At 41.2% G+C, this 13321-nt stretch overlaps 1 protein-coding gene across 2 annotated transcripts; it reads left to right on the forward strand.

The window, feature by feature from the left end:
- Positions 1–45: 45 nt before the first annotated feature.
- bsg (basigin) lies at positions 46–13234 on the forward strand. Of its 2 annotated transcripts, XM_070960456.1 has the most exons (9): positions 72–272; positions 5891–6241; positions 7729–7897; positions 8885–8973; positions 9157–9293; positions 9525–9801; positions 11682–11706; positions 11806–11878; positions 12055–13234. In XM_070960456.1, the coding sequence occupies exons 1-8, from the start codon at positions 209–211 to the stop codon at positions 11864–11866; spliced, it is 1173 nt and encodes a 390-aa protein (XP_070816557.1). In that variant the 5' UTR covers positions 72–208; the 3' UTR covers positions 11867–11878; positions 12055–13234. The 2 variants fall into 2 exon arrangements, with proteins under 2 accessions (XP_070816558.1, XP_070816557.1); XM_070960457.1 differs by lacking the exon at positions 5891–6241 and having other exon boundaries at positions 46–272.
- Positions 13235–13321: the final 87 nt, after the last annotated feature.

Genomic DNA, 13321 nt, shown 5'->3' on the forward strand with positions numbered 1-13321 from the left:
GTGACCACGCCCCCGACGCCTGCGTCATGTGTACGTGCTGATCAGGGCGTGTGCGTGAGGTGCAACTAGAGGACGACCGACGGCTCCACTGTACAACATTCGGCTCCTGCAGCTCGCCGGAAAGTTCGCAAGAAAGGGGGAAGAAGATTCAACACGTCGTAGTTAACATTGCGTGTGTTCGACGACTTAGTAAACACTAAACTAAACCATGAAGTTACTGTGGGCTGTCAGTGCCCTGCTGTTGTGCTGTTGGCGAGCCGACGCGTCCACAGGTAAGAATTTTGTGTCAGCCATGTTGGTTGAAGATGTAGACTTTACCCTGATTGCGAACATTAACGGCCAAAAATGTTTCATTCCGATTCCGCGTGTGTTAACGTCACGATAGTCGTGTTTCTCGATGTCGAATACATTTCACTGCTGCCATTAACGCGAAATGTAAGACACCACAGGCAGCGTTGGTGACAAACATCGTAACGCTAGCTGCATTAGGCGTAGCGTCATTGCTAGCGACGCAGTTAGCTAACGTTAGCTAATTTGCAGTTGCAAAATCCTTTCGAGTTTTTCGTTACCAAATAGCGATATCATTGAGTGTATTCTTGTCAAATCCTCGCTGTCCGTCACTGTTTTAGGTCACAGAAAGGGATTTTTCATGCCGAACGTTAGTAAATGTAATCGGTCACGTGAACTCGGACGTTAATTTAAAACGTATGGTGGTGAAGAGACGCTTGTTGTTGCCATATCCACTGTACTCGCAGTAAAATGTTTTCTATGCATCAATGTTAGTAATTAACATTAGGCCAGCTGTTTTCACTGTTCTGGGCAACGTTTTCCAGAACCAGAAGGGCAAAATAGTCCTAGTCTAGCTTTGCCTTTTCTGAATTGGAGCCCTTTCTTGTAATGTTGAAATGTACTGCTTGAGTTGGTGCCTTGTTCCGATTAAACGGTCAAAAGTTGTCATTGATCAAGTGAGCCGTAGGCCCAATCCACGTGATGTGGATCAGCTGTCGCGATACAGTGTTTCCAGTATTCTGTTGTTTGCTACCAAAGGATTGAGAACCATGTCTCATTGATGGGCCTTAAGTTGCCTGCTACTAGCCCTTATGCTTTCCATTAGTCTCCACAAGGTCGTCATTGACATACTCGATAAAGATCTCCATTTCAGTCAGCTAATGACCCTTGGCTTGCTAACAGAAACGAATTGTTATGTGTTGAATGTGTCACGTGCCAACTTTCCATTAACAGCTAGTATGATAGATAACAGACAAAAGCACATGCATTTCTGCTGTGAACAACCTCTGATTAAAGACTTACAAAGAATTAGATGGGAGCGATATTATGTTGTATCTTTTAGCAATACAAATGGTAGCAGTGTTTCAGTTTTCTTTAAAAGCTAGCTCACAATTATTGTCTTAACTAGCAAAGAATTATCACCCCAATGAGAAAGTTAGTCTTAAAACATAACGGTACTCCACATATTATATGAAATGCACATTGATTCACTTGTCATTGCACTCAGTTGTGTCTGGATTTTAGTTTCTTGTGTGTTTTTTATGACATTAATATCTATGTCTTGTTTTATATGTAATAATGTTGAAATTTGCTATTGAGTTTTAACACCAAAAGAATTACTCATATTTATTTAAATACTGAGTAAGAATCAAAACTGAGTCATTCTTTCCTCAGTATGTCATCATCCTAAGGCAGTTAAGAGAGATGGGCAAGTACATACACTGTCATAGTAGTTGCATGTAGTAGGCATCCTTTCCTAAAGCATGGGTAAGACAGGGTAACATTTTTATTTTTTAATTTTGATACCAGCAACCAGGCTGTTTATGAATGTAATGTGCATGTGCATATTAGTGTAACACACACAAGGAGCCCCCATGCCACTCGATGTTTCTTGCTTTGGTAATGACAGCTCTGGAGTAGACCAGAAGTAAAATTAGATTTCCCTAGAGTTTCAGCTTCTTCTCTAGCTTAACTTTGGTGCGAAAAGTGGGTTACGAGGCAGACACATAGGTAAGGTTACTTGAAGCAGAGGAGGCCTTATTTCCCCAGCCTATGTTTAAAAACTTGATGTTTAGTCCCAGTAATTTGGTAAATGGTGTTGAATATGGACTCATTTGTTATTGGCCACCATTTTGAGACTCCAGCTGCTTAACCTACTCGGACTAATATGATAATTTTATGATAAAAGCCTACAGTCTACATTGTAGCACTAACATTGACAGGTTTTGTTATTATGGTGGCAAGTTTTTGCTTGTCTGCAACAGCTGAATGAATTTATTGGACAAAGTGAGCTTCTTCATTAGTGCGCTCCACATACGTAGAGAATAAGACTTCAAAGATCAGGTCACATTCAACGGATTTATGTGGGCTGAGAGTGACGAGTACTTTCCCCCTCATCAGACGGCGTTAATTTCCACACAGTGACCTTGACCCAAGAATACAACATAGCAGAATACAAATCAAAGCTTTGAATTGTCGCTTTAAACAATATCTGCTTCCATGCTTGACACTGCTTTCATCATGTTGGAACCACTGACATCCATCTTCTGTTGGAAAGAATGATGCATTGTACTAGCTTTTCCTGCACTGAAAGAAAATTTCAATATACTTTGTTGTGTGAGTGTTGAAAATGACCTCAGAATAATGTGTTTTAGTCTTTGCTATACCGTTTGTCTTTTGAAGTGTGAGTAAATTTCAACTTGAGTTGTTAATTTTCAACCAGCTGGTGAGAAGTTGAACTTTCTGTGAGAATGTATCCCCATAGTTGGGCTTATTTGCTCCACACTACTTTTTTTGTCTTTAACCAATCTCATGCTAACTCTGCATTACATCAAATATTTAAGCTTTTTTCCCCCCTGTATGTTAAAATCATAGATTTCCAGGCTTGTTTTGTACATTGTTCAGGCCGTTTAGCCTTTTGTTGACCACATGTAAACATAGAATAACAGCTGTGGAATTTGTTCTCTAAAACAACACAAAACATGTGCGACTGGTTCTCATGTTATAGAGCAGAGGGCTGAAGACAGTAACAGTTTAATCTGCACTGTCATGCTTCATGTAGTTTACCTCTAATCATTGTTGGGACTGAGGCCTTGTCTATATTTAATTTTGAACTTTCATACAACATGGCAGGAAGGTATTGCTTTGAAGTTGACCTTTGGAAACCAGTACAAGAAAGGTTACACGGTAAACATGTAGAAACTCAGGCTCTTGTTGACAAGTTCACAAGTCTGCCATTGTATTTTATATCACGGTAATGTTATATATGACAGTATAGTAATTGTTATGTCAATTCCATTTAGAAATGGTTTAAATAACCACAATGTACTGTACTTCATCACATTTGATCCGTTTCTTCTTTTATTTGGAACTTCCATACAAACAGAAACAGCTACCTCACATGAGACAACACTTCAGTTTAAATACAAAATACGCATAACAGTGAAACTAACTTTTTTTCAAAATCGTAGCTTTAAGGCCCCAAATAAGAACAGAGATGCAATAGATAGATACTATAATAATAATAATAGACAAATACTTTATTGCCACCAACTCTAGTCCTGCCGCCCAAATCAAGTGACTTGATGAGGTACCTGGATTGCTGCCTGCCCAAAATTTATAGTGGAGACAATACAACAGTTTCTTCATATGACTTGTGGACAATGACCACAGAATCAGGACCAGACAAAGGACCTTTCATACACGTAGCGCATTTGTTCGTGTCAGACCTCTTCTCATTTAGTGGAAAGGCTCCGTTTAGTTTAGGCAAGAGGTGGTGCCGACATAAAGTTTACAGGAGGAATAGGAAGACTCCTCTGTAATGAAGACTGCTTAAATCTGTACTACATGTGACTGGACTTATCTGCAATATCAACAAAAGAGTGGAAAGCAGTATACAGACATGCAGACATGAGTACAAAGCACTGCACTCAGTACAATGTTATCCACATGCCCACTTGCTTACTGTATGGTAGGGTAGCAGTGCAAACACTGTATGTAAATATGGCTGTGAGGCATATCTCCTGCAGTGGTATTACCAAATCTCTGTGGGTGGACACATTTCTACCGTCGCATATACTATTGTACAAGTTAACCCCAAGTCAGCCTGTTTTTTTTCTTTAAATGACATCTGCTGACAGTTTTGAGTGGAAGTGTTTGAAAATTGATCAAGTTTATTTTCATGAAGGGAATGCAGAGAAAGAGTGCATCTTTATAGTATCTAAAAAACGTAGCAGTTTGATATCAAGGATGAACTCAATTTTCATTTGTGCAGTTATTTTTTGGATTGTTGCCTGGGCCCATCCCTGTTTTTTCTGCTTTCTGTCAGGCTTAAATTTTTCTGAGAGGAGTGGAACAAGCTTGCTGTGCTATGGCCAGCACTGTGAGAATGTTATTCCTCCCTGGGCCCTCCTAAGTTTTTAAACCCTGCTGACCAACACTGAGTAGCCAAACAGATCTCCCCCGCCCACTATGAGTGTGGAGAGGTGCCATAGTGGGAAGGAGACAAATATCTGAAGAAGTAAATCCTTCAGAAAGTGAGTTTGTATGACAAAATAAAAAGAGGTTTGTGAGCATTTACGCATAGCCAGAAAACAAGTTTTCTGACCCGTACAGACTCCCGTACACACAGTATAATCAAACTCACCTGCTCTTTAAAAGGATATTCTGATCATCCACCAGTAGGTTGTAAAAACATTTCAGTCAAAATACACGTATTCTTTTGAAATCTGTTTGGTACAGTCAGTTCCACAACCACTAAAAACAAGTGTTTTTAGTGTTATGCTCATGTGAGGGCATCAGTGGCAGATGCTGAACTCAGTGGGGTTTGACCATGTTGACTTCAATGTACATTGAGGTCATGCAGTTCCTGCATTAAATCATCAGCAGTGTGTTCAGAAAAGTAGGCTATGTGTTAACCTAGTTTAACACACTAACCGCTGTTGGCTGACTCTAAGCACAGCAGAGAAAAGGCACCAACCCAATGCCCCGAAGGCTTTCATGGATTTTTAATTTAATTTTATTATTTGAAATTTTTTTCATTTCAACCTCATCTGCTTTTCTCTTCATGTTCTGTTAAACCCATTGCACATAGTTTTGATTTCATGGGAATGCTGTTATATGCGTTTAATGTCTTTGTTGTTTTCTTGCTCTAAGTGTCTTTAGGGATGTCTCGACCAAGCATTTTTCCAACATTCATTACTAAGTAATTGCTCATACTAAGCCTTTGTTGGAAGGTACTTATGAAATTGGCATGAAAGTCCACTGATAACAGAGAGGATCGCCCAATGTTGCTAAATCTACTCTCATTGAGATAAATGAGGTGGACAAGATATTGGAAACACTTCCAATTGTGATGCGGTACAGTTCAACCACAACACAAATCACAGCCTCCAAAAGCACTTTAACATTGAGTCAATGTTTTTCTTAAAAAAAAAAAAAAAAAGTGTGAAGAATGAAACATTATAATCTTCACAAAGGTAGGATTTATTGCAAGGCTGCTGTGTTAGATTTCATTATATTTAAATTGTATGGCATGACAATGTGCTCTCAAATCAGCTCTGGTCATCCCAAATTGCTTTTTATGCTGCATTTCTTACTTTCGCCGTTACGGGTCAGGGTACCAGGAACGATCAAAACATTTCCCAAAACAGCTGGGTGAAAATGTTGCTCTGATCTGTGCTTTTTCTGTGTGCTTGCTTTCATATTTTCATTTCATTTGTGTTTTATTAACATTGTTTCTTTTTCTTTCTTTTTCCTATTTGCTTGTCTGTCTTCCATCACTGCCTTTTATCATCCATGAAATCACCTGGCTTGCTTTAAACTCACCACATTCGATATTTTGTAAAATCTGTTTGCTGGGCTGGCTGTAATCGGTGCTCAGCGGGCTTCATCAAGTCTCCCCTGTCTCAGATGAAGCTGTTCAATGACAGTGCACAGCTGCATTGTGAGGTGATAGGGAACCCCATCCCTGAGGTGCAGTGGTGGTTTGTAGAGGGTGAGGAGCCCAATGAGACCTTCACCCAGCTCTTTGACGGGGCACGGGACGACCGTGTGCAGATCAATGCCACATATATAGCACATGCCACTAGCACCATTCACCTCACTCGCCTCACCTTCGACGACTCGGGCACGTACGAGTGCCGCGCTTCCAACGACCCCGACCGCAATGAACTGAAGAAGACGCCAAAAATCAAGTGGATCCGCTCGCAGGCAAACATTATTGTGATCGAAAGTGAGTGGCAGAGGAAGCATGAGGAGAAGTAGCTTGGCTGTTACCTCCTCATTAGTTAAGTCCTGGACATTCAGCTCCCATGCTTCCCGGTCCAGTACCCTCTCCACCCTGCTTCACCCAGTATACACTCTCCCTCTCCTCTCCCCAAAAGCTCCAAGGTTGTCCTGTAGTAGAACACGAACCTGGTCTTACAGCGTGGCTGGACCGCTCCCTAATCCTGTATTTACCTCGCACAAAACATGTCTTCAATCTGATGCCTTTTTTTTCCCGTTTTAAGGCTTAGGGACCATTATGAGTTTTTTCTTGCGTATAATACTGGTCATAAGGTTGGAAATTTGCAAATGGCTCCTGCAGGAAAATTTTTGTATATCAGTAAAATATAAATATTTAATAATTTTGAGAAAAACAAAAAAGGGGTGTCAGATTACTTGAGTAGTTTTGCTTCTTGGTAGATATTTATTTTGCTCATATTTTCCTTAATTGATACTAACATTCGCAGTGCCCCTTTCATTTATGCTTGTAGACCATTGCTGTGGCTTATAGCCTACTGAACGGTAGGCACAGAAGATGGCAACTCATTACTAAAAACAGATTCTCAGCCATGGGGCATCTTTCTGCCTTGTGGTCCAGTATTATTTTTTGTCTCTTTGGAAGAATTGGTCAGTTTCTTCACCTAATTGAAGCAAAAATACTGGATTGCTACATTTGATCGTGTGATTGGCAGTGAAACTGTCAACAATTTATTTTCCTCGTCCCCTTTTGTTGCTTCTTCTGCAAGTATTTATGAAAACATCTTTTCCCCATGACCTTGTTCTAGACCATCTACTAGATTTCCAGTACAGCTCCTATTCTTCCCCCCATTCTGCTGTTGGTGGGACAGATCTCCTCATTTTGGGGAGCTCTTTCCACCTTTCTTGGAAACTTCTGTGCATTTGTTCAGGACTTGTACTTGTGTCATCTGTTTTCTTGGTTTAATTTGTGAAAACAGATTTTTTTTTTTTTCCTTCTCAAGTTCGGTAAGTTGTAGCAAAATACAAAGGATGTAGTTGGTAATTCTTCTTTGATTTCAACCTGACCACTTCACACTCAACAATTGTCTCAACAAAAATAAAATGACTTTGTATCCCAGTTCACATTCATACCCTGGTGACACTAAGAGGAATAACAGAGACAATCAAGTGCTGTGATCTCACAGTAGACTTCTTCCACCCTGCCGACCTTTTATGTCTTTGCTTATTCGTGAACGTGAGTATAAGGCGTCGGGCTGTCATATACATGCCCTGTGACATTTTGTACAATCAAATTAATTATTTCTGTAAAGACAACTGTTGAGTGTCAAGACAGAATGTCTGTCCAGAGCTTAAAACACTGATACATTTCAAGGCAACACCTTGAGGTAAGCAGTGAAGAATAAGGGTGTTAAGGCTGTCATTCTCTTGTTTTAGAAAAGGATAGTAATTTATTTTTCCCTCTCTGCTTATCTCAAGCCCCAAACATCATTACTGCCCCTGATGAGGTAATCAACCAGACCGCTGCCGTCCTGAGCTGCAACTTGACGGAGCCCAGCCTTCCCATCAAGGGCTCCGAGTGGCTACACAATGGCAAAGTCATTGAAGACTCCAAGTCTACTGATTCTGCTCCATTCACTATCCTCCGGTAAGTTACATCCACCCGTGTGTGCCATATGGGCAGATATGCCCTGTAGCTACTGTAGCAGAATAAAGGCACTCATTCTCTGATAGTGATATAAATGTTCTGTTTCCCACTATTTTGTAAAGCTTTTTACCCCCGAGAGGCTTCTTTCTGTTTTGTACAATTGTACAATTTGCTGATAAGCAGTACTGAGTGATTGAACCATACAAGAAAATGGCAAATCCAGCTGGCTTTAATACTTGTAGATGTCCTCTGGGCTGGAAGACTGAGCATCACTCATGTTGGAAGACATTTAACCATTTCCTAGTCTAAAAGGGAGCTGCTGGCCTTGCATGTCTTGCTCTAGTCTTTATTTCTTCCCTACTCAACTCTTATACTGTTCCTTGCTGGCTCAGTTACAGTCAATAGCCTTCTTTGTCCTCCAATGTTTTTTCCCCTCCCACTTTGCCCTTTGCTTGTCTACCGTTCCTCCCGTCCTCACTGTCCTCTCTTCCTCCCTGGCTGCCTCCATTAGCAGCAGAGCTGGGGGCGCTATTCAGGCATTCGCTGCTCTTCATTAGCAGAGAGATGGACCGTGCAATCGTGCAGCTTTGCCAGTAGTCTTGGCAGCAGGGATAAGCGCCCTTAGCAGTGTGCTTGCTTGCCCTGACCTTAATTCCCCATTAGAGAGAGCAGGCAGGACTGCATGGGACAGAAACACCAAACAAAAGTGGGATTGTAATTACCAGAGGAAATGTATTTGTTGCATGGACAAGCAGCTTTATATTTATTTTCGCCTCTTGAGCATAAACAGGGTTCTACTGTGAATTTTCTACTTAGCTAAGTGGAAAAATAGTCACTGTCATAAACGGGGCTTCGGCTGAGTCGGGTTGAAGTCACCACTTGCTATGTGCTCGGTCACTAGGTCTGTAGAGAAACGTATACCTCATTTCTGTCATGGAGAGGGTTGCAAGTTGTTTCCCAAAGCTTCACTTTGTTCTCTTTCCATAGTTTGGACAAGATCACGTACAGCTCTGGTGGACAGTATGAATGTGTGTTCCTGACTGACCCACAAGTGAAGAGCACCATTGAAGTCAAAAGTAAGTTTGGATATCATACATCAAAGTTGCGTTCATCTGTCATTCCATGTGACAAAACTTGACTCAAATATCTCATAGTTTAGACAGACATCGATTTAAAAACTGCAACTTGAGTGGTTGGTGGAGTCATAGAACCACAAGGCAGTAATCCTGGTTTTGCTATGTTTTCCCCTCCTGCTGTAGCACTCCCCCATGTTGCTGCCTACAAACACTCTGAGCATGGCAATGAGAAGGACAAAGGTGTGATGGTCTGTGTGGCCCATGGCTACCCGCTGCCCACTGACTGGACCTGGTTCAAAGAGGAGGATGGTGCCAAAACGGTGTGTCCCTCAACATAACCATTTTTATTATCTTGAAATTATTCATGATGTGTTTTTGACATGCAGTGTTAATCCAGAGCACATGCACCTATCTATTTCAGTCACCCTTCATATTGTGGGTTATTAATTACAGATATGTGTGCCCTGTTGTAAAATGAACTGAAATAATGCAGAATGGTCACACCTGCCTGGTTGTTTGTGTTACTGACTTGTTGCTAACCTAACCCTCAGCCCATCAGCAACGGCACCAGTGACAAATATGAGATCAAGAACACCCCAAACAAGACCATCTTGACCATTAACGACCTGAGCATCGAAAACGACATTGGAGACTACTTCTGCTTTGGAACCAATGAAGTTGGCACAGCCAGCGACAAAATTCACCTGCGTGTCCGCAGTCGCTTGGCTGCTCTCTGGCCCTTCCTTGGCATCGTTGCCGAGGTCATCATCCTGGTGACCATCATCTTCATCTACGAGAAGAGGAGAAAGCCCGATGAGATCAACGACGGTACGTACACCACGCTGTTTCCACCACTACATGTTACATCAACTCCTAGGACCAACAGGTCTGCGTTACTAAGCACTGCGTTATAAAGCACTACCGTCTCATTCATTTCAATGAGACCACTGTGTTGACCCAGTAAGAGTTCAGGCAAAAAAAATAACTGCGGGTCATTCACATCATCCCGTGTGGCTGTGTGTTTGCTAGTCAAGCACATGCATGGTCAAATTCTTTTACAGTACTATGTTGTAAAGTTTTGTCTCATGCTACTATAAAGTACTAATGATGCCAGCACTGGACCCCCCAGGTCATATTTAATCTTATGATACATGAAACACACCGCCGTCAGTGCACTGTTCTGTTTTTGGTCTGAATAGCCAATTAGAGCTGAGAATTTTGTCAATTGGCCACAGTGGTTGGGGGAGTTCCAAAAATTAGTTTTACTAATTTCACAGGTTTTACTGTAGTTGTAGAACAGCACCCTCATATCCTGAGTAATTGGCTACCAAAGGGGCCTGAAAACATGCCTTGAAATTTGGAGGGTAGATTGCGGCCTTTTCCAACACACACTTCTGTCCTCTGTCATAATGTGTGGATAAAGTCATTAAACTTCCAACAGGACAGAAATATCGAACTCTAGGCCTTGTTGACCAAACTGTGCGTTGAGAAGATTTAGCTCCCCCCCAGTGGCTACTTGGAGACTGTTGAGGCAAAGCATTGCTCTTCAGGGGGACGTGTATTTACTGCAGTTGCATGCATTCCATATGAACCCTTTGGTTTTGCTATTCTTCTTATTTTTTTTAAAATAAAGATCAGGTGTTAGCTTCATGTTGTGTGTAATCAATCTGTGATAGAAACTATTATTTTTATTTACATTTTTACTTCTCTGTTCGCTGCTGATTTTGCATTTTGGTAAGTGAACAAAACTGCATGTCAGACTGAAGTGGTTGAGCTGCGATGACCGCGTGGACAAAGCTATGGGAGTCTGAATGAACGGCTTTCATAGTCGCCACTTCTGACAGGAATGTGCTCGAAGATTTGCTCACTCTTTCACTGGCCCTGCCATCAGAGCAAGCTTTCAAATAATTTTCTTTTCACGTCATGTATTGGTCTTTAAGATGACTGCGTGTGAGCCAATGAAAGAGTCAAATGAGTCACACAAGCTAGTGTAATGGTTTGACATGAAATTGGATAGGCTGATAAGTGAGAGGTTTCAGCATTCTGTCTGCATGCCTTCTGCATCTTGTACTCTATGCATGATAAATGCCGGGCAACCCTCTTCTCAAGAGCAGTACATCATTTACATTTCTCTCATTCACCATTTGGACACAGAAATGGCGTATTCTTGCCTTACCTTGTCACTTACTGCCACTATACATGCTAGGTTGTGTTAGCGCTGCCACTTTAAAGATGTTTGTATCTTAATACAGCCTCTGCAGTGTTCCTTTGGTGTCATTTGCTTGTATTGCATGAGCCTCTGTGATGCTAAGGGGTGATTCTGGACAATGTACAAAAATGTTCACGAATGGCCGATGTCAAATCTTCAAGAGATTTCCTAAAGGGACCTACGTTACTCAAGTGACATTCAGTAACATGTCTTTTGTAGAACATGTGTGGAATTGCCCGATAAATGATTTTCTAAGGATTTTGTTGAACCATTCATTGTCAGAAGTGCAACAGGGGGGCATGCTTCAGGTCATGGTAGATTTAATCATAACTTCATTGGAATCCTGTTGCAGAGGATCTCATGTTATAACATTTGCTACCGTCATCTTGTGGGGGAGGGGGTAGCATGTAATGCTTGCACCAGTCACAGCCATGCAGCCTGCCGTTGACTGACTTTTTTTCTTTTTGCCTTCCCTTCATTGATCATTACTGCCGTCCAGATGACGACTCAGGATCTGCTCCTCTGTAAGTACAGCCAGCAGTTTACTACCTTGATTGTCACTGTAGATTTCTGTTGATTTATTTTCTTTATAACTCATGCTTGCTGTGTAATGTGTTTTTCAGGAAGAGCAATTCTAATGCAAATCACAAAGACAAGAATGTGAGGCAAAGGAATTCTAATTAGAAGCTGAAAGAGGTAAATATCCATGTGAGATGAAGTTCTTTAAGGTCAATACTCAGTGTCTGCATGCTTAATACCACCCTTGACCCAAAAGACTTATCGAAGATGAGCCAAATGTAAAATCTGAATCGAAGACAGAGGCTTTGAAACCGATGTCGATCTTCACTCATGCAGCTTCTTTTCTTTCCTAGATGGACGTCCAGATGGCGGTCCAGGATTCAGCTGACGTGTTGCACATTATACTGTGCACCCTGCAATTTTAAGTACCTTTTTTGTGCTTGGGTGTTAATGTTTTAAGAAGTTGACTGATTTCCTCCTGTTTTCTTTTCTTCTCTCCTCCACATTGCTCAGCCAGAGAACATAGCGTGAAATAATTTCTGCTTGAGGCCGTGGGGCAAATATTGCATGAGTTTAAATGCTGTTATATAAAAGTGTGTGTTTGTTGTAAAATCATTAGAAAGTTCATGTGAGGAATGCTTAGTTTGTGGTTATTTTCTGTTGACGCCAACGCTTCCTACACTGACCTCACATTTGTCAGTCGTTCTGCTTTTATGTTGTCCGATCTGGAATGGTCAGTTGGAAAGCAGCACAAGTTGTGTCTCAAGGATCTGAAACATTTTTTGATCCTGATGCGTCACTGCCATTCTTTTATAGCAACGACTGCAGTGTGTTTGAGGAATTCACACGTTTGATCTCTCCCCACACCGCCACACACCTCCCTTAGCAGAGTTTTATACTTTGCCTTAACAAGCGTCATTTCTCTCTTTGTCTTTTTGCATTTTGTTACCTGTTACAGGATTTAAATGTGACACTTAAATGCAGAAATGACGTAGGTTCAATGTCTGCTGGGTTTTGTTGCCGTAAGAAATTACAGTTCTTGTAGTAGGAGAGCTTGAGTCCCTTTAAATCACGCTTTTATTTCCTTTTCCTCTTCACATAATTTTAAATCGGAAGTTTTAGTCACCAATATTTTTGCTGCCAACGTCACATCCTAATACAAATGCGGACCAAGTGCAAGAGATGCAACATCCATTGCGTCTGTTGAAGGCAACATGAATACTAAGCGCTGATGTTTCAATCTAACAGAACATAAACGTTTAACAAGAAGCTTTTCTTTCTCACTCGATGTGATCTGAGATGAAACGTTTGTGTGCGACTGTAGGACCGTCGTCTCTGTTCCTTTCACTGTGTAGATGATTCAGAAGCCATATGTTCCATTTAATCTGAGTAGTGTTGTGATTGGATGTTACCATTTCAGAGTTACAAATAAAAAAAGACCTAGTCAGAATTGTGTTAATTGTTGTACCTTCCAAATACACGAGACACCATCTATTGTACAACTTGCACAAACTGAATAAATATTGGATTTTACGTCTATGTAGTTTTGTTTTAACATGATGAAAGGGTGGCCTAGAATAGCGGGTCGTGAAGCCTTGACCTGTTGGCCCAAATACCTGC

The sequence above is a fragment of the Chaetodon trifascialis genome, chromosome 4 (genome assembly GCF_039877785.1).
Source record: "Chaetodon trifascialis isolate fChaTrf1 chromosome 4, fChaTrf1.hap1, whole genome shotgun sequence".
Classification (NCBI taxonomy): domain Eukaryota; kingdom Metazoa; phylum Chordata; class Actinopteri; order Chaetodontiformes; family Chaetodontidae; genus Chaetodon; species Chaetodon trifascialis.